We start from the raw sequence: 27,665 nt of genomic DNA, 5'->3' as shown, positions 1-27,665 counted from the left end.
CCTTATAATTTGATTTTGAGGTCTCGAAATCAAGCATTTGAAAGCGCACAACTTCGTGTGACAAGGTTTTTTTTTTCATAGTTATCTCGCAACACGACGACCAATCAAGCTCAAATTTTCACAGGTTTGTTATTTTATGAATATGTTGATATATACCGAGCGAGATAAGTGCATGGTCTTTGACAATTACCAATAGTGTCCAGTGTCTTTAAAGGCTAAACATTTTTTTGTTAGTTGTTGGCTTAGCTTCTATTTTGTGATTGAACAGTCCATATACCACGGTATTGTTTACCTGTTTAAATCTGAGCTAAATAGATAACCAATTTGGTGGATAATTGTACCAATATACGAGTCTGCGTTGGCTTATCATTTGATTGTCAGGGGACATAGCAACTTTCATTCTGAAACTTTGTTTAGCCACGAGGTGGAGATTGGTGCCGTATTTTGATTTCAGTCTTTGCAATACGAGACCCATTCCATTCAGTAGCTCTCATGACTCGTTTGTATGGACCCATCGTATCACCAGGTTGTATATATTCAGCATTAAGGTTATTATCTACACCAGGTATACCAGAGCATCTATTAAACCACCATCCTCCTTCACTGTTCAGACTTGGGCAGTTTGTTTCGTCTTGGTTATTATCTGTGTGATGGTGAACGATGAAGGCTTGACCGTTGGCAGTCTCAAGAATATCATCTGGAAAACATAAGAAAGTACAAATAATCAACATTTAAAAATACCTCAGACAGTTTGGCTTTTCCTATCGGCGGAGAACATTTCACGTGGGGTGTTTAAAAAGTTGATAAAAGCACAGCCAGAGCTGTTTGTAACCGATTGTTTTCGGATAGCATTTGTGCGGGTTAGCAAATGCTATCCAAAAACTATCTCAAAGAAATGCACCGCCCGGTCATGACCCTACCGGTTTGAAATGGCCGTTTAAGAACTCGTCACCACCCATTTATTCCCCTACTATTATTTGATGTTCTTTTATTTAAATACGTTTAAGTGGCTGGTAAGCTATAGTTTTTTGGGGGATAAAATTAAATAACTCCACGCGTGTTCTAGAATCTAATATAAAATATTTGATTGATTGAAAATTTAAATTGAATGCGTTCTGTTCCTGTTCTTTAAAGTGGCAGTAAATTTTTTCATTTTTTTTATTCCTTTTTAAAAGGCTTCTCTAGAACACTAATGGCTCTAAGGGGACTCTGTTTCGTGAGTGAAATACACCGATTTGAGTGTTTGAACAATTTAGTTTAGAATTACTTATTTCATGTAATGTAATGTGTAATATGTAATGTGCTTTATTGATGCTTTGCTCGACTAACAATTGAGTACAGTTTGGAATGTCTCAATTGGATGACATTGTGCACTTAGAGAACGTGGTGAGGGATCAACAGCATACATCATTAAATTACATCACTTACCTCTGCAGCCAATGAGCTCAATACGTAAGTAAGAGTTTGTATTCAAGGCTGTTGGTATGATGCGGATGCACCGAGTTTGTGATGTGCAGTAGTAATACAAATGCAAAGGCTGACAATGAATTGTTTACTTGTAACTTTTGAATTTAGTTTGGTGTATTTCAATTAAGTGGGTTCTTGTACAATAAAATTGAATGCGTATTCTCATATTTGATGATGAAGCACGAACGTTTAAGTCCATGTTCGAACGATCGGGTGCGTGCACGCAGTCGCAGCGAGTATAAACCGGCTAAGCATGCCAATAGAAAACGTTGTGAATGATTGAAACCTCTGCAGCCAAGAAGTTCATTTTTCAACGGGAGTAATTCCGTCTTCCATTCCTATCTAGTGTCCACAATATCCAACTAGAACCAAACACAACCATGTTCGAGTATGGACTTTCTCCAACATACTAACACTCAAGACTTGCCGTTAAATATTTAGCATCCGTTTCTTTGTATTTTGGGGGTTTCTTACCATGCGTTAACCTTGCTCTGAACCGTACAATAAGGTGCTTCTTTCGGTCGATCTATGGCTGTTTGTCTTGCCAAGTGCTAACCCTTTCTGTACCACCTCCTCACTACCACCTTTAATGCTGATATAGCTGCTCATAAAAGTATTCCTTCAGACAGACAAGCTCATTGCTTTGTCTATGTTGAATCATAATTCACGTCCCATCAAATCGTGTAGTTCAGTTTTAGAAATTGACAAGAGCGTTCTATCATCTGCATAACGATTATTGTTTACAACTTGGTCACTAATATTTAACACCAACTTCAAAATTTGCTGAGGCATTAAGCATCAAACATTGGGCATAGATCTTAAACAAATACAAATATGTTATACAGCCTTGATGAACCCCCTGCCAAGTATCAAACCAGTCTGAGTCGCCATAATAGGGAAAGTTTCACCGTCAAGGATTTGTCTGCAATATATATGTCATCAGGTACTGTTATTATTATTATTATTTTCTACCTCTGATTTTGAAGCAAGAGGACCTTTGAATGTGAAAGCGCAGTGTTGCTTAAAGCGTTTCCATTTTTTTTTTAGGTCTATGGCAAGCCAGTTCATACTTGGCTTGTCTGCTTTTGACATCTTAATGTCTTGTATAGGCCTCCGTAGATTTTAATTTTGCCTCTGAGTTGAGTGTTATGTGCCCAAAAATTCGTTACGCATCCCAAAATTCGCTAAACTTGTATTATTTTTGAGTTATTAATCATAGTTATTCACAGTTAGTTCTACGGCTGTCAGTTGCACTGTTATTCTAGATTTACTGCGTGTTCCTGTCCACGCTTTGCTCACGACCACGAACGTCTTAATACGTTACGTGAATGTCGGTCACGTGTGGAAAGACTAAAATTTCTTAGGGAAAATTCACAATTATTTCTGGTACTCACTAACTGTCCTTATAGTGACGAAATCAGGAACATGTCTTCGTTCCTCAGTCGAATTTGTCTGGTTTAACACTTTTAAGGGTTCCTTTATTATGACACCATGTAATATATTGACTACGGAGGATCGTGTCGGAAATCAAAAGTGTGGTTTATTATGACACCCAGGTCACAGGTCATTGAAACTACGGTGATCCATATGTGATACTCGACTAACAAAATGAATGAATGTCTCAATTGGATGACATTGTGCACTTGGAGAACGTGGTAAGTGGTCAACAGCATACATCAATAAATTACATCACTTACCTCTGCAGCCAATGAGCTCAATACGCAAGTATGGGTTTGTATTCAAAGCTGTTGGTCTGTTGCGGATGCACCGAGTTTGTTATGTCCAGTATTGATATAATGCAAAGTCTCACCATGAATTGTTTACTTGTAACTTTTTAAACTGAGTTTGGTGTGTCTCAATTAAGTGAAATTTTGTACAATTAAATTTAATGCGTAATCTAATTGTTGATGACGAATCATGAACGTTAATCCAAGTTCGAATTGTCGGGTGCGTGCACGCAGTCGCAGAGGGCACAAACCGGCCTTAATCATGCCAATTGAAAACGTTGTCCAACATAGAACCAGACACAACGAGTTTAGTATTTAATATTTAATATGTGGAGTAACCAAAGATGTTCAGGTTATGGACTTTCTCCAACATACTGACATTCAAGACTTGCCATTAACCATTTAGCAACTGTTTCTCATCTGATCCGTACAATGCGACATTTTGATCAATTTATGGCTGTTTGTCTTGTCAATTGCTAACCTTTGTTTACCTCCTTCGCACTTCGACATTTGATGCCGATTTTGATGCCGATCGTTCCAATCATAACGCGTCATACCGAATCGTGTAGTTTAGCTTTAGAAATTGACAAGAGCGTTGTATCATCTGCATAACGATTTTTTTTTCACAACCTGGTCACTAATGTTTTGCATCGTTTTCAAAATTTGCTGGGGCAATAAGCTTGAAGCATTGGGCGTTTATCTTAAACGGGCACAGTTTTTGAAAACAGCCTTCGTGAAATCCCTGCCAAGTATCAAACCAGTCTGAGTTACCATTATGTGGTACGTATCACCATCAACGATTTTATCTATACATTGATTATTAGTTTCGCAGGTCGTTATGTACAATCACAGTTTTCGCTACAAACTTTGAATATCAATTCTAAGTTAGGTCGTTAGTTGTGTAAAATGTCATGATCAATGGGTTAATAGGCATAATAATAATAATAATAATAATAATAATAATAATAATAATAATAATAATAAACGGTTATTCTAAAACGCATAATACAATAAAGTCTCTATGCGCTTGGGTGAGTGAACAGTTGTGTTTTAAGTTGCAATTTAAATTGTTCCAGGGTGGGGCAGTTTTTGATTTGGTGTGGTACATTGTTCCGTAGTTCGGGTGCAGTAAATTGGAAGGCACGTTGAGAATGAGTCTTTTAATGAGGCCCCTTCATAATGTATTTGATATGCAGCATCCGAAACCGAGTGATCTATAATTTTGATTTTGAGAGTTCCATTTCTCTATTTTACATAAAACAGATTTCCCTATTAAATATCAAAAATGTGTGTTTGGTGATTAAATGATTCACCTGACTGCTTTGTGGTCAAACGGTTCACAATAACCTTTCGTTAACAAATATACAGCATTAGCAATCTGTTTAATTTGTCTTGAAGGCGCGAATATGGACATTTATCTTAAATTCAAAGTTTCGTTTTTTTGCAAATCCAAGTTTATGTAGATGTTACTTGCAAATCTTTATAATCATGATTATCAACAATCCAGATGAACTTATTTATAGAATTGGATATTCATAAATACCCCAGACAGTTTCGTCACTCCTATTGGTGTCCATTTTGATAACATCCACTGGTTGGCAATATTTTGTTTACTTTTAACTTTAAGATTAGAAGAAGAGGCTAGCATATATTAATTCAGGTTAAGATTTAGGCAATAAGCCTGACATTTGAAAACGTGGTGATTGACTGAAACAATACCTCTGCATCCAAGGAGTTCAATACGTAGGGCTGGGCGAACATTCCAGGCTGTAGGTCTGATGCGGATGTACCGTGCTTGAATAGGCTGCTGGAATATATTGGTAACTGGGGTGTTCCCATCAGTGTTGCCAATGAATGTCTGTAAAAAATAAATACAAACCAGAGGTGGAGACACAAATCAATACAAATGATAATTTACACTTTGGTTATAAATAGTGGCTGTACTGCATTATTGGAGTGTCTATGTTTTAATGAATATTAATTGGTAACTGGAGCGTAGTTATCACTTATTTCCAATAAGTTATTGGAGTTACCAGAGAATGTCTGTCAAAGGAATCAAAGGTGGTCATGATGATACATATATGAAGTAATAACAATTGATACATAAATCCTGAATATAGGCTGTACTGCTTTATTGAAGTGTATTTAGTTTATAAGGAATACATGTTAGGTTGGAGAGTGTCTTTGCTGAGTACTCTTACTAGGGATGTCAGGTGAAATTTTAATGTTTGTTTTTTTGCTTTGCAATGTGGCTAAATGAAAGAATACAGTGATAGGAGTTGTTAGGTGGTAGTTTGAAGAAAATCGGTCAAGGGATTCCAAAGTTATGATTAATTTATAGGTCAAGTTCAACAAGGTCGTTACTAACGTAAACAATAAACAAACAAATAACAATGTTAACAGGGTCCTAATTAACAAATTAAGGTTTCAAGTCACACAAAACCTAAATTTATTACTTCCTTGCAAAAAGTTTTATGAGAATAGAAAAAATAAAACAATTTGATTGCAAGGAATTTAAATTAACAAATTTCAAACAAAGACCTAAAGTCCCGAGGGATTAGTGAATGGTGTGAATATTGACTTTCACGGCTTTAATAAACAAACAAACAAACGTTGAACAAACCCTATGAGGAAATTGTAAATTTCTACTGGAGCATTTCAAGGGCACCAAGGCAATGGCAAAGGGCAACGGAGGCAATCGCCTTAGTTGCCTCCGTGAAGTATCAGGCCTGGGACTCGGGAGAGTGTCTTTGCTGAGTACTCTTACCTGTGGAGTAGAGTCCCCATTAACATACAGCCATGCAGTGCCATCAATGCTGTATTGTACCTGGTAGTGTGTCACCCAGTCATCACCGTATGGATCGCCCTGTGTGACGACGCCCTCAATATGCATGGGGTCTAAACCCATATATACTTGAAGCCATGAACCAACGAACTGTCCACTAGCTGGGTACCAACCACGGTTCAGGTTCAGTCGTGCATTACTCGGCTGATAATATGAACTCGTACTGACTAGATGCTGTGATCCTATCATCAGGAATACTCCCGTCTTCCATTCCTAGCTTATGTCCACACTGTATATCAACTGGAACCAAACACATCGCATTAAAAGGCAGTCTACTGAAGCGTGTACAATAGGTGGAAGTGTTAGTAACTTGGCAGCACTTTTTCTAATCGAACATACGTATAATAACCAACCTGTGAAAGTTCGAGATCAATCGGCCATCTGGTTCAGGAGAAAAAAAGTGAAAAACCGACGATATAATTCTGTTCTTCGTGCATGTCGTGTGAATTTCAAATGCTTGCACAATTCCTAGGACAGATTTTTGAATGTCACCCTCACGCGTTTGAAACAAGAAATAGACTGCTATTTTATGAAAGAAAGCGATTTTATTGTGAACGGTCGTTGGTACAGTGGCTCCTACATACTCAGGCTTCGGGGAGAGAGTGGCCGTCTGCAGTTGGTTAGAAAGGTCACCGAAGGGCCAATCTTTGATAAGCGATCTACTATGCTTTAGCGCGTAGGATCTGGAGACGGTGCGGGTGTGTGTGTGTGTATCGTCGGCCTGCATGCTGCATGCGGTACAAATAGTGCTAACTTGCTAGCTATACCAGCGCACAATGACAGTGAAGATTAATTCTAATGGACGTTTTTAAGACTATTTTTAACTTTCTTTTTCATGGAGATAGAATGATATTATCAACGCACACCATGACCATGTTGATCGTCAAACTACAGGGGTCCTGTACCGAGATAAATGTGGAACTTGCATATAATGTCCATATAAACAGATATTTTTGTCCCTTTCCCTACATTGTCACAGGCAGCTTTAAAGTTTGCAATTTTCCATAAGGAAACTCATTCACATTCCTGTTTTAATTCACAAAGGACATTATTTCTAGTATTACATTTTCCAAACAAAAACAAATAATCGATAATTTATTACCAAAGTCTCCTCTCTCGGCCGTCCTCCGAGACGACACTCGTCCATTTCAATCTTGTTTCTCAAAATTTCTAAATTTATATACTTTATTTTGTAATTTTAATTTGCCTCAGTGGGGTCTAAATATATCAGTAAAAATTGTTAAAATGTACGTCTACTCTTATTGTCACGCACCATCAGTTATCTGACAATGTTGCACCCTGGACCATGGTCACACTTTGTACGTGCGTTTACTTTTGTGAAATAAACCAAAGTCCCAGCAGAGTGGTGGACCGTTGATGTCTTCCTCTATGGTTGAACCGTGGCCTGCAACACACACACGTACCCGGCAGGCGAGTGTGTGTGAGCCTGCTGCCGGGTGTACTCCGACTCGAGCATGCTTCAATAAACAAAACTGAGAAGTGCTCGGGGAATATATTTATCGAATGGGGCTAAGATGCGAGGAGACACAAGAAGTAAAACAATGACCCAGTCGAGCAGTAGGTTTCGTCAACAACCCAAATAAACTTTATTTATTAAAAATCTATAGAAAGTTAAACCAGTCAGTGAAATCCAGAATAAAAATGGAAGGGTTAGTAACTACACCTTATTTGAAACCCCAGAGAACTAGTGAACCATGGAGGAATACATTCTGAACACAGCTATAAGAAGAAGAGAAAAAAAAACAGAGTGCCAATAAGTTTCAGATTAAAGTAAAAAAAAACCGACACCATGTAGCACTGTATTGAACACGCGTAATGTAGGCAAAATTGTGAAAAGAATTACATAGTTGGAGGGGTGACTGGGATCGTGGAGGAACAAGCTGAGATTGATTGTTCCTTACGGTGCCACTCTGATCATGTCACCAAGATTAAGAACGTTTTATAATAAGTCAAAGACTTCTGTAAGAAAATAACAAACCGTCTGCACGTCTGGGTGATAAAAAAAAAAGAGGAAATGTAAACATTGAAGGGCAATTAACTTGAACCATCTTCAGCAGCAGTATACACGTATTTTCTCTCTTAACACATTATTTTCTCTCTTGCCCGGTACGTAAGGTAGGAGGCGCGGTTCGTATGGTGGCTTTAAAGGGACATCGCAAATATATATTGACGCCAATATTGACGCCAATATTTGCGACTTTTACCCCAAGTTGCAAATATTGACGCCAATATTGACGCCAATATTCACGACTTGGCCCAAAGTCGCAAATATTGATGCCAATATTGACGCCAATATTCACGACATGGTGTTTTAGTTACACACTATTGTTTCATGCAAAATATTTCCTTTTTTTTAATTGCAGACATTAAACAATATTGTGGACCCTATGGCAGTCGCTCTTCAAAGTGCGTTATGGAGAGAGCTCCTTAATGTCGACATTGGCGATGAAAATCCTGGAGAACACAACCGCCAATGTCGACACACTGCTTATACAGGTGTTATACTTTATGGCAGCATGGTCGACTTGGCGCTGGAGTGCGCCGTGTCATTCCAAGTTGTGTTATCCTTGCTATACGGGCAACATACCCAGATCCATTCAACCAGTACACTGGATTCAGACGGGACAGATTAGCTTAATCCAGTGTTTTGGTTGGATCTGGGTCATTCCAAGTCGATTCAACATGCCATAATATATAGCACCTGTAAGCGGTGTGACCTGACTGTCACGGTTTGAAACTAAGTTTGGTGTGTAGCCTACACACCAAACTTAGTTTCAAATTGTAGGTTTTGTAACTTTCTTCATAATAGTAAACCTCATCTGAGATGGCCTTCATTTCAAGACACTGGAAACTATTGGTAATTGTCAAAGAGCAGTTTTCTCACTTGGTGTATCTCAACATGTGTACAAAATAACAACCTGCGAAATTTTGAAATCAATTGGTCGTCGAATTTGCGTGACAATAACGGAAGAAAAAATACCCTTGTATTGTCCCACTATAGTTGTGGCGTTCAGATGCTTGATTTCTGGACCTAAAAATTTAGTTCCGAGGTCTTGAAATAAAATTCAAATGTTTAGTGGAAATTTACTGTTTTCTCAAAAACTATGTTACTTCAGAAGGAGCTGCTTCTAATGTTTTATGTTATCAACAGCTCTCCATTGTTCCTCACCAAATAAGTTCTAACTTGGTACAAAATCACAAATTTCTTTCCTTTAAAAAACAAAAAATGTTTGTACTGTTTATGTTATTTTTCCTCTCTTTTCTCTGAATATGTATTTGCAGAAAACATTCTTATTTGCAGTAAACATTCTTATAATATTAAAGACACTGGACACTTTTGGTAATGGTGAAACACCAGTCTTCACAGTTGGTGTATCTCAACATATGCATAAAATAACAAACCTGTGAAAATGTGAGCTCAGTCGGTCGTCGGAGTTGCGAGATTTTAATGAAAGAAAAAAAAAACACCCTTGTCGCAGCATGGTCACACGAAGCTTTCAAATGGTTGATTTCGAGACCTCAAATTCTAAACCTGAGGTCTGGAAAACTACTTCTTTCTCAAAAACTACAGAACTTCAGAATGAGCTGTTTCTCACAATGTTTTATACTATCAACCTCTCCCCAAAACTCGTAATCAAGAAAGGTTTTAAAACTTTTATGATAATAATTATTTTGAGTAATTACCAATAGTGTCTACTGCCTTAGTTTAATAATTAAAAGGTAAGAAAAAAAAGTCAGTGTAATTTGAGCTTATTTAGGACGGATAAATTGTTGGCCAGGTGGTAAAATTTGACCAAAATACCCTGAAGTTCAGGGCCTAATAAACAACTGGACCATGACGTGGGCATGGTGGTGGGCGTGTGAATCTGCATGTGTGTGTGTGAGTGGGGTCGTCTCAATTTGCCGTTCAAACCAGCATAGCTCACCAGGGGCGAGCGCCGTGTTTTTGCGGTTGATGAGAGCATGAAGTAAACTTTTTTTTGTCAGGCAACAGATAACATCTAAAGAAGATGACTGCAAAGGTGTATCGTAGGAGGTCCTGTTTTCGAGGTGTCCCTAAAATCGTGGCAAATCTTTTACCTCTCTGTGCGCGATGTAAACAGTCCCTAGATAAAAAATTTGTGGTTTTATTTGCCAAGCAAAGAGTCTCCTCTCCCTTGACCAAAACATAGAAACACGTAAGGCTCCACTAGATATTTGCACTTGTAAATGCAAAAAGTTTGGTATTTTAGGCATTTCTACAAGGTACAAAAATATGTCATAATGTTGAGGCCATATACAAATATTTGCCCACCGAAAAAGTTTCATCAAACACTACTTCAATTCACAAATCATGATGATCAAACCATGTGACTGAATATTTTGCTGAGCATTCTGGAAAAAAAATACAGAGGCTTAAAGAAGCCATGTGCCTTATATCATTTTCTAATATTTTTGGATTTTTTTTAACCCTCCGATCAATATTATTATTAATATTAAAATTTAAACGATCAGCTTGTTGATTCAATTATCACTGTTTATTTATTCGCTTTATTATAAATTTTAAGAGAAAAAAGGGGGGGAAAAATAAATAAAAATCAGATTTGAAAGCCAATGATTATTCACACTTTTTTTTTAATTATTTATTTTTGTTATTTTTTGCAAATTACCATGGTAATTTTAAAATTTCATTAAAAAATATTTCGAATAAAACGAAGACAACTGCTTGCTAAAGAGTCATACACAGAGTCTCATAGAACATTGAAAATTTGTAGTCACTGTAGATGTTTCTCCCATGTATGGCTTCACCGAAACTATGCTTTCTTGTTTGCCGTGAAAACAGGAAAAACTCAAAACAAATGGGGCCAGTTGAAGTCATCGAAGATCGGTGTGTAGTGTGAACATTTCAATGTCCATCATGTTTGCATACTTCATAAAAAAAATATTTCGAATAAAACGAAGACAACTGCTTGCTAAAGAGTCATACACAGAGTCTCATAGAACATTGAAAATTTGTAGTCACTGTAGATGTTTCTCCCATGTATGGCTTCACCGAAACTATGCTTTCTTGTTTGCCGTGAAAACAGGAAAAACTCAAAACAAATGGGGCCAGTTGAAGTCATCGAAGATCGGTGTGTAGTGTGAACATTTCAATGTCCATCATGTTTGCATACTTCATATAAACAAAAGAAGGTAATTAGGGCATCGGGTCATATAAGGCATCATTATTTTTTTTCCAATTCTAAGAAAAAGGCATAATAGCGTGAAAACTGCTAAGGGGAGGATATAACGAACAAGTATTTTGGTATTTCAATTACAGTAACACTCACCTGCTATCGTGCAAGTCAAGCAAAGTTTTTGCAAGATCCGCATTTGACTTGCGGAGCTGCAATGCTTTGGTTTTCCATCTGATGAGCTGTTCATAATGGAAACTGGAAGCTTGATGTTCCCACTAATGAGCGCCTTTCTTGCCTTGTACTATTGGTTTGCAGATACATGCGATCGTTTCCTTGCGCTGTCAGTTAGCTTTTTCTTCCGTTTACCTTCTTCCATATTGCATCAAAGGACTTGCCAAAATCTTTATGAAGAAGTTGTGCGCTACATACGATAGGACGAGTCGAATGGCAGCTCGCACCGGTAGTCGATCTCGGTGTGTATTCGTTCGTCGCGTGTATTTTCCACCACTCGAGTCACTGTCAATGTCATCCCATGGGCCCAATTGCAACTTGTTTTGGTCGTGTGTGAGGGCAGCGTCGTATTTTATTAAAAAAAACAGCGGTTTTATCAAGCGTGATAATTAGCGAACGTTGGCCATCGTTTTACTAATTTCTCGAAAATTATAGCATTTCAAGACGAAATATTTCATGAGAAGTTTTCTACCATGACCATCTTTATACCATGTAATTTACATGTAAAACTGTTTCAAGTTTTTTTTTTTTTTAAATTTCCAATCATAGACGCTGCAGTAGACTGCCTTTATTAAAGCCTTCAATCATTTTTTTTTTTTTTTACATAATTTGTTTATTTTTATGTAATTTTTGATCGGTAGGAATACTATTTGCCTGTTGGGGGTTATTTTGCATTTTAACGTTCTTAACCCATTCTGCATTTTTACTTTGTAGCATCTCTATTGTTGAATGTTTTTGATTTTTATTGTAAATAATTATAGATTGTTAATATTTTGGCCAAGGGCATTGGCATTGAAGGCCCTAATTCGGCCTACAGTTTTGTTTTGTAAAGCTTTTAATTCCTGGCATGTTTCCATGGCTTTTGTTTTGTTATTGTTTGTATTTTGTATGTGTTTTATGCCAAATAAATTATAATAATAATAACAAACTGCTTTAAATATAAAAAAAGATAGTAAATTTCATTTCAACTTTTGCCAGGAGTGTAGTTTAAATTTTGTTGAATTTAATGTTAACTGACGATTTTGAAACGTGTCATTTAAAAAAACAAATTACCGTAAAAACATCGCCTGTGAGTCACAAAAAATTAATATTAAACAATTTGTTCCTGTAAAACATTACTGTATCCTTTAATATAAGCTGAATCTTAATATAATCAGGGGAGCCTTGGTAATGGGTAATACAATGCCATGTATTGAATTATATTGAAAAGAAATGATTTGATTTTCCTTGTTAAGTATAACATAATGTTCGCTGTTCAGAAGGACCTACATCCATTATTAATTAGTGTCCTCAAGTTTTGTTTTAACATCGTTTTTTTTTTTTTTTATTGTAGCTAAAAAAATGGTACATTCCCCCTGTAAACTGTTATGGTTTTCCCATATTCGGCAATTGGCCGCGATGGAAAATGTATTTGTTTATGATTATAACATAACATGCCTCTGAAGAAGGTCCGGTTTGGATAAAAACTAAGGCCATCTGCACAATATATAATAAACCATAATTATGTTTACATACCACTTGGTTGTATCTCGGAGTGCTCCAGAAAGATGGTGTAATCGCCAGGTCCGACGTGAAACTGTGTCTTCAGCAAATGACCCGTTTTATTTTGTTCATTGGTGATGTCCAGACGGATTGTCCAGTTCCCTTCAGCATCGGTCAGTTTATGTAGAATCTCATTGCCAAGCCAGAACTCACCATCCATTGACCCAAAGCCTTTCTTGTATTCTATCCAACTGCGGTTGAAATTGACTGATCCACTATAGCGCCGCTGGACAACCTAGAAGATAATAATAAGAGTAGCTCGTGTTATTAATAATAATAATAATAATAATAATAAGACTTGTAATGCGCACATATCCACCCTGCTGGGTGTTCAAGGCGCAGTAAAACCAAAAACAAAACATAACACAAAGAAAAACAGACACAACAAAATTAGTCATTGAAAACCTGTGACATAAGATAAGTTTTGAGAAGAGACTTGAATTTTGCAGTACAAAGACAAGATCGAAGATTAAGTGGTAGAGAGTTCCAGATGCGTGGCGCGGCTGAAGAAAAAGACCTATCACCCCATGAGTGTCGAGACTTGGGTTCAATGAGGAGAAGCATGGAACTTGATCGAAGATTCCTTGATGGAGTGTAAACTTGAAGCAGTTCAGAAATATAGTGGGGAGCCTTGCCATTAAGAGCTTTGTGGACAATGAGCATCAGCTTGAAGATGATTCGTTGAGAGATAGGGAGCCAGTGTAGTTATTTCAGAATGGGGGTGATAGAACAGGATTTTCTAGACAGTGTCACAATGCGGGCAGCAGTATTTTGGAGCCGTTGAAGTCTGGAAATCTGGTTGTTAGGAAGACTGTAGAGAAGAGCATTTCCGTTGTCAAGACGAGAAGTAACAAATGCGTGAATGACCTTTTCAGTGGCACTTTTGTCCAAGTACTTGCGAATCTTACCTATTTTCCTGATGTGATATGATGATAAACGAACAATGTTGTTGATGTGTGGCTGAAGTGTCATTGATGAATCAAAAATAACCCCTAAGTTCCGATCTTTCAGCGAGGGAGCTATCCGAGCATCACCGATGGAGATGTATGGCACTGAAACCTTAGTTAACTGTTGACGTGACCCAAATAGAAGGACTTCTGTCTTATCATCATTTAACTTCAGGAAGTTTTGTTGTGTCCAACGTCGAATCTCTTGGATGCATTTCTCAAGTCTTGCAATAGATGCATTGGCGTTTTCTTGAGAAGATTTAAACGTAATGTATAGCTGAGTGTCGTCTGCGTACACATGGTAATTCAGATTAAATTTCAGGATGATGTCACGAATCGGTAAAGTGTATAGCGTAAACCACTGCGGGCCGAGTACCGACCCCTGTGGCACAGAGTAGTTCAAAACAACAGGGTCGGATATCGCGGTGCCACTACATACATGCTGAGTTCTATTGTAGAGATACGATTTGCACCATGCTAGGGCTGTGTCCTCTATGCCAAGGTGATTCTGGAGCCGAGAGAGAAGGATGTTGTGATCGACAGTGTCAAAAGCAGCACTCAAGTCTAGCAGGACTAGTGCTGTAAGGTTACCATTTTCCATTGCAGAGAGAATATCGTTGCTCACACGGACTAGTGCAGCCTCGGTCCCATGGAAAGGCTTGTATGCTGACTGGAACACGTCGGACAGGTTGAAAGTATGAATGTGATCAGAAATACGTGATGAAACTACTCGTTCGATGACTTTTCCAAGATATTTTAAGTTTGCAACCGGTCTGTAGTTTTGGAATATCTCCTTGTCCAGGTTTGGTTTCTTGATGAGCGGCCTGATGTAGGAAACTTTGAGGCTATCGGGGAAACAACCGGAACTGAGGGATTCGTTTACAAGCTTAGTGATGTAGGGTACAAAAATATCAATGTTTTGCTTTATCATGGATGTTGACACTGGATCCAGCTCACAGGATTTTGAAGGAGATTTCATAATAACCCTTTGAATCTCAGCAACAGTCGCAGGCTCAAACACAGATAGTCTACACTCTGGTTGAAGTTGTGGCAATGTCTGCGGCACGTTGTAAGGGACTGATGAAAATGATGAGCGGATGTCTGAAATCTTGGTGACAAAGAATTTCTGGAACTCATTTGCTAAGTCCTGGTCATTATAAGCGGATGGAAGGAAAGGGGTTTTGGGTTTGAGCAACAACTTACCAATTATCTTGAAAAGCTTCTTTTGATCAATTGTGTATACAAACTGACATTGGACCCTAAGAAAAAAGGTGTTCACATACATTTCAGACTGACCTTCAACATTAACGCTTAATACAAAAAAAACACATCAGTTTTACAAGATCAAATACGTTTTTTGTTTTACTTTGGTAAAAACAAATTCTAGTTACATTTTTTCTCTTATATCGTTGAATTACTGCTGTGTTTTAGGGATAAATGAAAGCACTGAACTTTCACAACTTGGAAAACGATACAAAATGTATTGCACCAGGTATGTTTTTCAAAGAATGTGTGTAGTCAATAAGTGCAAGTCGATATGCAACGCGAAACAAACATGTGTCAGTGTTCTATTTTACAAAGACAGAGTTTTTGGCATTATGTTTGTTCGAGGACCATATATGTAATCAATTGCTTGTTGTGTTATATATTTGAGATTATATTTGGGAATACATGTTGTCTGCTAAGCAAAATAGGGTTCTAACATTGGATAAACACAAGTTGTACTTACAATCCAGCCGGTATGCTTCGTCATGTCACAAAACACTTTAACTCCTTCATCATTCTGGTAGGGATGGATAGTGTAGATACCATCTTCTTTGAACCCAGCATCCAGCAAAGCTTGACAGTCGCTAAATGTTTCTGTTGGATTTGACAAGAGAAAATTATATTGAAATTGGCGTTTGTTATGAGTAGGAGTTTGTTATGAATGAATGTCGGTAGCCTGTGCTAGAATGATCCGAACTGACTCGTCACTGGAGTAGCTCGGCGGTCTGGTTCTGAAAACAATATTTTCTGGAATAGTCAAGGGTCAAGGGTTTGAATCCCACTCATGTTGTTTGCTGAAGCGCATATACACCAACTGTGAAGGCTAGTCTTTGACAATTACCAATAGTGTCCACTGCCTTTAATAGTTTAATTAACACTGGGAGAGAACGTAAAAATCATTTACTGGGAAACAAACAAGTTTCCGTGGAAGACAAACACAAATTTTGAGGACAAGGTATTATTATTATTTTTTCTTGTGATTGCTGTAACAACTTTGTCGATTTGTTTCAAACAAACGGGCTTTCAGAGAACACCCCAAGCAGACTGATTTATAGCAATTTTGTAACAGGGAATGCATCTTGTAGACAACGCTCTTTGCACACATTACTTGAAACTAATGAAACCCAAATAAAATTATGCAAACATGCAACCTCCGACTAGCAGCTAGGTTTTATTATTAACGTAGTCATTTACCTGCAGTCTTCTTTGTGCAGTTGAGCCATGTTTGAATCTCCGCTTGGTCATTACTATGGATGAATGTATCCATGTATGTAACCACGAAGGGTCTGTAAGGTCTACGGGTATTCAGACCACCAACACGTATCGTAGTGCACTGGCATGGATCAGGTTCAGGAATTACCCAACGGTACCGGCCACCAGACTCTGGATCACGTTCTTGTCCAATGGTGCAGATAAGTGCTTCATTGAAAAAGATAGAAATGATAGAGAGTAAGTCTTCATTTTACACGAATGGTTAATATTTACACGGCAACAGTCAGATACACTCCAAAAGGCAACAATGTTTAAAGTCGGTGAACACTATTGCTAATTACTCGAAATGTTTAGCAGCAAAAAACCTTACTTGGTTATGAGCAATGGAGAGCTGTTGATAGAATAACACTTTGTGAGAAACGGCTCCCTCTGAAGTAACGTAGTTTTCGAAAAAGAAGTAATTTTTCCACGAATTTGATGTCGAGACCTCAGAATTAGATTTAGAAATCAAACACGATCTGAAAGCAAACAGCGTTGTGTGACGAGGGTGTTGTTTTCGTCTTTCATTATTATCTCGCAACTTCGACGACCAATTGAGCTCAAATTTTCACAAATTTTACTCCACGTCAGAGGAAGCCGTTTCTCACAATGTTTTATACAATGTTTTATACTATCAATCTCTCCCATTACTCATTACCAAGTAAAGTTGTATGTTAATAATTATTTTTAGTAATTACCAATAGTGTCCACTTCCTTTAAACATGAGAAGAAACAACCAAATATTTTTCCAAGCCATTTTCAAATTGTGTACAAAATAATGCTCCCTTGAATTATCATTTATTAATCAAGATGAATAACCCAATTCAGCATTATAGTGAAATCAGATCAGTAAATATCATTATGCCACATGATTAACACTGACAATGCCAACAGCAAGAGCTGGTCAACCATTCACAGTTCATTCATAAATACCTCAGACAATTTCGCTATTCCTATTGGTGGAGAGCGCGTCACGTGGGTGTGTATAAACCTTTGTTAATGACCAGTAGAACATGTTGAAACATAGGCGTGAAACGCGAGCTTGCACCTGTGCTTAAAAGACAGTTTCTTCAGTCCCTTTGGTCGAGAGCAACGGCCGATGTGCCAGATCACGCGATTCGCGCGACGAGCACGGCATTCCCTTATAAGGAGTTGTTTACCCGAAGGCCATGACTGGGCCTTACAATTTCATAGCTGAAGGGGTGTTGCGTTGAAATAAATCATTGAAACAATATAATTTTTGCGTTTATTTTAATTTTCATGACAATGTTTTACTCTTTTTTCAAAAACTACAGCACCTCAGCAAGTACAGGGAATCTTTGTTCTACCATTGTCTTTAAACTGTGTAAGTTTAGTGTAAATCTGTGGACATTATGTTTTTTTGTCAAACAGAAAGTACACAGACCCGTTAAGCATAATATTACACTTCGAAAACTCAAATTTGTCTACCTTTGGTATAATTCTTTTTACCCAAATGTATTTCTGGTCATCGACTTTTGAATATCAATTAGTAGCTTAACTTAAAGGCAGTGGACACTATTGGTAAATGTCAAAGACTAGCCTTTACAGTTAGTGTGTCTCAACATAATATGCATAAAATAACAAACCTGTGAAAATGTAAGCTCAATCGGTCATCAAACTTGCGAGATAATAATGAAAGAACAAAACACCATTGTCACACCAAGTTGTGTACGTTTAGATGGTTGATTTCGAGACCTCAAGTTCTAAATAAGAGGTCTCGAAATCAAATTCGTGGAAAATTACTTCTTTCTCGAAAACTATGGCACTTCAGAGGGAGCCGTTTCTCACAATGTTTTATACCATCAAACTCTCCCTTTTACTTGTCACCAAGAAAGGTTTTATGATAACAATTATTTTGAGTAATTACCAATAGTGTCCACTGCCTTTAAGTATGTTAAGTAGCTTATACAAACTGAGTTTGATGAAGCTTTAAGTTTTGACAAGCTCTCGGCAAGTTTATATACGGATAGTGAGCAACGGAACCTTTAATAGTCAGTTCAGGTAAATAATTGACATAGTTGCTCACGGTCAAAAAAAATAAAAATTGTTTTATACTTTGTGGGTGGAAGGGCCTCGGGGTGCAAGTAAACAAAATTGGATTTTTCATTCTATATATAGCCCGTTGCCCGTTGAGCTGTTACCATGGCAACGTGGTATGTTATGATTTGAAATGTAAATTTTGTTTATTCGGACCCAAGTCCCTACCATCAACAAAGTATAAGACAAATAAAAAAAATCTGTTTTACCGTGGACACGTAAGTCAATATTATGTGAGTTGACATTTTGACATTTTGGGGTCCAAAAATAGGGTGAAAATGTCGATTTTGCAAGTTCTAAAAACATAATGTAATGCATGATGCAAAAAAAGCACAAGGGTGATATTTAAAGCAATAAATTTTTTTTTCTAAAGGAAGGCCAAGGATGATACTTTGTAGTGATACAAAAGGATTTTCGAAAAAAACTTTGCATTTTGGTGGGGTGGAGTTGTAAATTTGAGCTAAAAACCAGTTTTTCAAACCCTAAAATCGGCCTGAAATGGCCCAACAAACAAATGAGCCGTAACCATGGCAACGGGCTATATATATAATTAAAAATGCAATTTGGTTTACGTGCACCCCAAGGCCCTTCCACCCACAAAGTAAAAAAAAAATATATATATATTTTGACCGTGAGCAACTATGTCAATTATTAATACCTGAACTGACTCTTAATGGCTTATATATGAATTATATATTCATAATTAATACCTAAGACAATTTATCCATTCTGATTGGTGTTCCGGGCATCACGAGGTGTTGTTTAAACGGATGATATAACACCAGTAAAAAGTGTTATAACATGGGCGTGACACGCGCGCTTGCTGCTGCACCTGTGCGTATAAGACAGTTTCTTCATTCCTATTGGTCGAGAATAACGGCCGGGACAGTTGTGCCACATCACGCGATACGCGGTACGCCCACATAATTCCCTTATAAGGAGTTGTTTACCCGATCGGGCCAAGGGCCTAACCATTTCATAGCTGGAGGGGTGTTGTGTTTAAATAAATCATTGAATAATTATACATTTTGCATATATTTTACCTTTTGACCAACAAGTGTTGATGTTTTTTGACCGAAAATGTATTCATGAATGGGAATCAAAGTGTGTTGAATCGGTTTTCAACTAGTGGTTTAAACCCGCCGAGACCTGGTTCTTGATAATTATTTACCTCAACTTCGTCTTGGTAAAATTATAAAGTCTAGGCCTCGGCGCGGGTTTAAACCACTGGTTGAAAACATCTTCACCACACATTGATTCCCTTAGTATACTACGCGTTTCACTAGTAAGATTATATTGGACCAACTCGACCTGTTTGTGAAATTACTTTGTAGTTTGACTGCCATGAACGACTGTAAGACGGTGGCCGTTCACCAGGCAAATAAATTAAGATAGATAATAACTGGACTGAAAACAAAATATTGTAATATAGGTTTTCTTGGCCATTTAGTTTTCATTAAGTATTATACACATTTCCTAAGCAAGGATGGTAGCAAGTCGAACATTGTGAAATTACCGTGTAGGTTGACTGCCGTACACCGGGAAATTAGTTAAGATAGACAATAAAATGAAGTAAAAACCCACACTTGTAATAGTTATAGGTTTTCCTGGCTATTTAGTTTTAATTGAGTCTAAGCGTTGCATTATGCAAGGATGGTACCAACTCGACCTGTGTTAAATTACTGTGTAGTCTGACCGGCCAAAACAAGTGTATAAAATATGTCGGCTGTACACCGGAAAAATAAATTAAGATAGCCATAAAAAAGGATTGAACACACACAAAATTGTAATATAGATTTTCCTGGCAAGTTAGTTTTCATGCTCTCCCTTTTCTGTTTAGTATAACGCAAAGAAAGCCGTTACAATCAAACTTTAATCACCTCACAACATAATGGTTGGCCAGTTTTTACTGCTGGATTTTAAGAAAGAAAACGAGTTCACGGTTCATTCAGTTTTGATGGAGCCGTTGTGTCGATCATTGGACTTTTTGTAATTGCCAAACAGTAAACTTCCAATTCGGAATCGGAAAACCCCAAATAGTATTTAAGAGTCAGTTCAGGTAAATAATTGACATAGTTGCTCACGGTCAAAAAATGAATTTTTTTTATACTTTGTTGGTGGAAGGGCCTTGGGGTGCAAGTAAACAAAATTGCATTTTCATTTCTATATATAGCCCGTTGCCATGGTTACGGCTCATTTTGTTTTTTGGCCAATTTAGGCCGATTTTGGGGTTTGAAAAACTGGTTTTTTACTCATATTTACAACTCCACCCCACCAAAATGCAAAATTATTTCAAAAAACCTTTTATATCACTACAAAGTATCATCCTTGGCCTTCCTTGAGAAAAAAAATTATTGCTTTAAATATCACCCTTGTGCTATTTTTGCATCATGCATTACAGTATGTTTTTAGAACTTGCAAAATCTACATTTTTACCCTATTTTTGGACCCCAAAATGTCAACTTGCCAGGGGTCTCAGAAAATTTTCCTTTCGGCTGTGATTAGGGCCAACATTGGTCTTTCCATATCTGGTGTCAAAAACTTGGGCAATTGTATCCTGTTGTGACAGTACTGGCTCAAAACTAGACTTTTTTCCCCAAAACGTGAAAAATGCCTTTTTAAGGGTCTTTTCACATAATATCGACATACGTGTCCACGGTAAAAAAAGGAATATTTTTCTTATACTTTGTGGATGGTAGGGACTTGGGGTCCAAATAAACAACATTTACATTTCAAATCATCATATAACACGTTGCCATGGTAACAGTTCATTTGTGTTTAGGCCACTTTAGGCCGATTTTGGGGTCTGAAAAACTGTTTTTTTAGTTAATATTTACAACTCCACCCCACCAAAAAACAAAAATATTTCATAAAACCTTTTACATCACTACAAAGTATTTTCCTTGGCTTTACTTGAGACAAAAAAATATTGCTATAAATTTCACCCTTACAAGGCCTTGTGCTATTTTTAGAACGTGCATTAGAGTATTTTTTTAGAACTTGCAAAATCAACATTTTTACCATAATTTTTGCCCTCAAAATTCAGGGGTCTCAGAATACTTTCCTTTCGGTTTTGATCAGGGCCAAAATTTGTCTTTTTATTTCTGGTAAGAAAAACTTGGGCAAGTGTATCCTGATGTTAACAGTACTGTCTCAAAAATAGACTTTTTTCCCCAAACAGAAAAATGCATTTTGAATTGTTTTTTCTTCATATTGAATTTCTAACGTTAAAAAGTAATAATTCTATCAATCTTGCAGCTTTTCCTAAGCACTAGTGGATTACCCAACATTGATCAGGAACTGTTGATGACCTTAATTTTAGAATTTGCCCGGCCCAGCCCCAATCATATTTCTTGACATTGCATAAAACAATGTTTTGTGAATAGCGCCTCTTTTTTGAAAGTGTTCCCTTTCGGTTGTTATTGGTGTTTTCATGTCTTCTGATGGGTAGAAACACTGTGTTTATTGTATCCTGTTGTGACTGATCATGCCTTAAGTATAGTAATTTTTCCAAAAACAATGCATGCTTGTTAAAAATCTGGCACTGTTTCCATGCCCTTTGAGTAATTAATACAAAGTTTTTATTTAAACATAATGGTATCCAACCAAACCATAACCAATGTTTTGCCACTGAGAGTTCTTGATTTGGCTCCTTTACCTATTGTACAGGTATGATTCCCATTGCAAGTAGAGTGCGATGAGCATTCTTTACAAGTTGTCTTTAATACAGGGCCTACTCTCCTTGGTCCCTGCCTGCTACCAAATGTAAAACTTTTCATAGAGATAGGGATCATAAACAATGTAGTTTCTGTGCTTGAGGCAGATGGTTTAGAGCATCCAATCATGTCCAACACAAATGTGGGAAATTAAAAAGCCCGCTTAAAAGTGTTGGACAAGTTTGCCAAGATCTTATTAAAAACAATGATACTAACGATTTGCAAGATGAGCGTAAGAGATCATTTAAAAGGAACACGTTGCCTGGGATCGGTCAAGTTGGTCTTTGAAATGCGTTTGTAACCGTTTGTTATAAAATGCATGGTTAGAAATATGTTTTTGAGTGATACTTGTGTGGATCATTATATTCTACTTTTAAAATATCTTTCTAATCATATGCATTTTGCAATAAACGTTTACAAACGCTTTTCAAAGACCAACTCGACCGATCTAAGGCAACGTGTTCCTTTAATGAAACAACATTGAAAGAAGTTGTAAATACTTGCACCTGCTCAACATAAATAAGTAAGATGCATTTGCAGTGACAAAAGTTTATTCAGGCTAGTTTGATTATTTTTTCCATTCACTATCTTACTAATTCATAATTATTATATATGTCTCTGAGAACGATCAACAAAAAACATTGTCAAACATTACCTGCTGAATTGTTTATCACGTTAAATAATCCAACTCTTTTAATGTTTGCAACAGTACAATTGAAAGGAACACCACCATGGGTGGGGGAACTGCTTACAGAAGGCCAAAGCAGGTGAATGGCCATTTAGATACTTTGGACACAGTACTTGCTCACTTTTAGAGCCTCTTTGTTCTGATAGGGATGAAAATGTTTAGTTTGGTAGCGGGCAGGGGACAGAGAAGACTGTTAAAAGGCCATGACGTATAGACAAGAATAGTAAAGAATGCTCATCGCACTACTTCTCTTCTTGCAATGTGAATCATACCTGTACAACTAGGTAAAGTAGTCATGACAAAACAAGAACTCTCAGTGGCAAAGCATGGTTATAACATTTTTATAATGTTACTTAAAGAGCATGGAAACAGTGCCATATTTTTTTAACAAGCATGCTCGTTTTTGTTTTTTATCAATTCAAACTAAGGGATAACTTCAAAATGCATTTTTATTGTTTTGGGAAAAATTACCATGTTTGAGGCAGAAGTGTCACAACAGGATACAATAAACCAAAGTGTTTTTCCCCAGCAGACATGCAAACCATAATGATAGCCCAATCACAACCAAAAGGGAAATATTCTGAGAACCAATAAAAAATTAAGACAGTACAAACTTTCTTGATTTGCAAGGGGAATTAAAAAATGTCACTATCAAAATAGAGGCGCTGTTCACAAAACTTTGTTTTTTTTATGCAATGTCAAGAAATATGATTGGGCCGGGGCCGGGGTGGGGCCGGGGCGGGGCAAATTCTAAGATTTAGGTCATCAACAAGTCCTGATCAATGTTTGGTAATGCACTAAGCCTACAGAGTGCTTATGAAAAGCTGCCAGATTGATGGAATTATTACTAACTTCTTAATGTTATAAATTCAAAATGAAGCAAATTTTGGCCCTGATCAAAATCGAAAGGAAAGTATTCTGAGACCCCTGAAAAAAAGCAATTTTGAGGCAAAAAAAAGGGTAAAAATGTTGATTTTGCAAGTTCTAAAAACATACTCTATGCACGTTCTAAAAATAGCACAAGGGTGAAATTTATAGCAATATTTGTTTGTCTCAAGTAAAGCCAAGGATGATAATTTGAAGTGATGGAAAAGGTTTTATGAAATATTTTTGTTTTTTGGTTGGGTGGAGTTGTAAATATTAACTAAAAAAACAGTTTTTCAGACCCCAAAATCGGCCTAAAGTGGCCTAAACACAAATGAACTGTTACCATGGCAACGTGTTATATTATGATTTGAAATGTAAATGTTGTTTATTTGGACCCCAAGTCCCTACCATCCACAAAGTATAAGAAAAATATTCCTCTTTTTTTTACCGTGGACACGTACGTATGTCGATATTATGTGAAAAGACCCTTAAAAAGTCATTTATCACGTTTTTGGGAAAAAAGTCTAATTTTGAGGCAGTACTGTCGCAACAAGATACAATTGCCCAAGTTTTTGACACCAGATATGGAAAGACCAATGTTGGCCCTAATCACATCCGAAAGGAAAATTTGCTGAGAACCCTGGCAAGTTGACATTTTGGGGTCCAAAAATAGGGTAAAAATGTAGATTTTGCAAGTTCTAAAAACATACTGTAATGCATGATGCAAAAATAGCACAAGGGTGATATTTAAAGCAATAATTTTTTGTTCTCAAGGAAGGCCAAGGATGATACTTTGTAGTGATATAAAAGGTTTTTTGAAATAATTTTGTTTTTTGGTTGGGTGGAGTTGTAAATATTAACTAAAAAAACAGTTTTTCAGACCCCAAAATCGGCCTAAAGTGGCCTAAACACAAATGAACTGTTACCATGGCAACGTGTTATATTATGATTTGAAATGTAAATGTTGTTTGTTTGGACCCCAAGTCCCTACTATCAACAAAGTATAAGAAAAATATTCATCTTTTTTTTACCGTTGACACGTATGTCGATATTATGTTAAAAGACCCTTAAAAAGTCATTTATCACGTTTTGGGGAAAAAAGTCTAGTTTTGAGGCAGTACTGTCACAACAAGATACAATTGCCCAAGTTTTTGACACCAGATATGGAAAGACCAATGTTGGCCCTAATCACAGCCGAAAGGAAAATTTTCTGAGACCTCTGGCAAGTTGACATTTTAGGGTCCAAAAATAGGGTAAAAATTTCGATTTTGCAAGTTCTAAAAACATACTGTAATGCATGATGCAAAAATAGCACAAGGGTGATATTTAAAGCAATATTTTCTTTTCTCAAGGAAGGCCAAGGATGATACTTTGTAGTGATATCAAAGGTTTTTTGAAATAATTTTGCATTTTGGTGGGGTGGAGTTGTAAATATGAGCTAAAAACCAGTTTTTCAGACCCCAAAATCGGCCTAAAATGGCCAAAAAACAAAATGAGCCGTAACCATGGCAACGGGCTATATATAGAATTGAAAATGCAATTTTGTTTACTTGCACCCCAAGGCCCTTCCACCCACAAAGTATTAAAAAAATTCATTTTTTGACCGTGAGCAACTATGTCAATTATTTACCTGAACTGACTCTTAATAACACGGATTCAAATTCACTCTTTTGTCATTACATGCACACAGAATTGGCATTCAACGTTTTCGTGAACATTTTTCCGTTCACATATTTCTGTTCAATGTTCATTATAATTTAATTCACTATTTTAGAAATTTTTTGAGGAAAAAACAATATATTGTTCCCGCTTTTGTATGCACAAACTTGTATGGCGTTCTCTATTTTAATAATTGACCGGACCAAAAGTTATCACTAAAAAATTGTGATACCAGACATCGTTCAAATAACAGTGAAACAAAAAAATATATATATATTTGGCAGCGCCATCATTAACCACACATTTTCTGTTGACATTGGCAGAGAAAACCTGTACAAAACAATTCATGAACATGCACAACCAGCCAGCAGTCAACGACGATGCACCAATTTAACAATAATACGGTAAAAAAGGTAAGATTTTCACCAACCTTCAGTACACCACACCAGGAATCCGATTAGCAGCAAAATCTTCATCATGGAAACTTTGAAATTGTCACCACGAGTAAGATTGTCAGATAGTCTTGAAACACGGTGCAATAATCTTGAGACACAAACAGCAACTCAAAGTTGGTAGCGGCAGCGTTGACTTCCTCAGTTCACTCTTGATTGATCTGATATTTAGCAATGGCCGAGTTTTCCCACCAAGGGCGTTGTGGTTTTTCTCCTTCGTCACTGCCTTTTCATTTCCAGCCAAGTGAAACAAATTAATTATATTAAAGCGTCAGCATTTAATAAGCGTTTGCTGCTGACGTGGCATCAAGCACCAGTTGCTCTATGGCGTAGACTGGGAACAAGTTTAAAGCACAGGGAATAATAATAAATACACACAAAATATTTTCCCATCAATAGCATAATACCAACTACTCTCATCAATTACTACTCTCTAAATATAAAAGAGTGATTAACACCACTCTTTATTTTTCGAGTTGTCCCTCATATGGCTCTTTAAAGGGTATATGTACTTTTTCCTAACAAAAAACACAATGCCCACAGATATACATTAAACTTACACAGTTTGAAGATTATGATAGTAGAAAGCTTCCCTTGAAATTTTACTTACTGAGGCGCTGTAGTTTTAGAGAAATGAGTAAAAGTAATAATGTTCGTCTAAGTTTTAGCATGTAAATGAATGCATTAACACAGTTCACAGTCAACCCCTTTACTGTATGAACCACTCTGAAACAGAGCTGTTATCAAGCCACACCAGCCTTTGATTTAGTATCAACCCAGTGCACACACAACCCTCCTGCTTTTCTGTTGACTTCCATCAACTTATTTTTCAAATGATACCCATCTATTAGTTCATGTTGCGAATCAAATTCACCGTCCACAATCGACTCTAATGCCGTGTTACCAAACAGTCTCATCAACTATGATTTTACTTAATATCTTAAGTTGAGAAAACAATATTGTTTTTTGTTAACGGTTTGTGTATCTGTTCTAAAAATACTGTTGCGATGTACCTTTAAGATCTGAACCCAACCTGTTTCATACGAAACGCCTATTTAATAAACGCCGAGGCTGATAAGAGGAAGCTTGAGTGGCTCTTTTGTTGTGTCTTGATGCCTTCGCTGTGCAGAGGAAACAGGACAAGGTTGTTCGATGGTATAGTGAGCAAAACAGGAGCGAGAGAATAAGCAAGAAATATACACAATCAATTTTGTTGTTAAGCAACACAATTTTAACTTTTACCTCGAATAATAACAGGTGTTTGTTTCACTCACGGGCGTTTTACTGACGTAGGCAAGGGTATCTGCGCTTACGTAAATCATATTTTTACGAGTAAGCGGGAATTGTTTGCTTGTTCGCGTGCGTACTCAAGGTTTTAAGGCGTGCTTAGCACACACAGATAGCGATAAAATTTGACACTTGCACAGTTAGCAGAGAATGGTTACAGAAGACGCATACATCAGTGAAAGGCAGGGCCGTGCAGTTGAGACCTTGGAGGAAGGAAGAGCTCGAACGACCCGCAAAACCGCAGAGTAACAAAATAATACCCTGACATACCCCTGTCTGACCAGTGGAAAAAGATAGGAGACCTCCTGCTGGACGGCCGATTAAATCTCTGTGAACATGCGGTACCGCCAGACTGCGCCGTTGCCTTCGTGTAAAGTTCAATCATTGGAGACAATAATTGTGAAAAATACACGGGTTCATTTACCGTTCGTGGTGTTTCACTGAAACATCATGGCATATTTTTACATTTTGTGTGACTTCCCGGT

At 37.1% G+C, this 27,665-nt stretch overlaps 2 protein-coding genes across 2 annotated transcripts; both read right to left on the bottom strand.

The window, feature by feature from the left end:
• Positions 1-73: 73 nt before the first annotated feature.
• On the bottom strand, positions 74-6,172 carry LOC117299105 (hemocytin-like). The gene is made up of 3 exons (XM_033782548.1): positions 5,962-6,172; positions 4,914-5,052; positions 74-697 (listed from the first exon to the last, which is right to left on the bottom strand). Exons 1-3 carry the CDS (start codon positions 6,100-6,102, stop codon positions 414-416), a joined length of 564 nt encoding a protein of 187 aa, XP_033638439.1. The 5' UTR covers positions 6,103-6,172; the 3' UTR covers positions 74-413.
• LOC117299104 (microfibril-associated glycoprotein 4-like) lies at positions 6,151-26,065 on the bottom strand. Its single transcript, XM_033782546.1, has 5 exons — positions 25,872-26,065; positions 16,397-16,621; positions 15,666-15,796; positions 12,963-13,224; positions 6,151-6,279 (listed from the first exon to the last, which is right to left on the bottom strand). Exons 1-5 carry the CDS (start codon positions 25,918-25,920, stop codon positions 6,176-6,178), a joined length of 771 nt encoding a protein of 256 aa, XP_033638437.1. The 5' UTR covers positions 25,921-26,065; the 3' UTR covers positions 6,151-6,175.
• Positions 26,066-27,665: the final 1,600 nt, after the last annotated feature.

This window comes from Asterias rubens, chromosome 14, assembly GCF_902459465.1.
Source record: "Asterias rubens chromosome 14, eAstRub1.3, whole genome shotgun sequence".
NCBI classification, from domain to species: domain Eukaryota; kingdom Metazoa; phylum Echinodermata; class Asteroidea; order Forcipulatida; family Asteriidae; genus Asterias; species Asterias rubens.
Note: the sequence above shows the minus strand (reverse complement) of the source record. Positions and strands in the feature narration are given on the sequence as shown.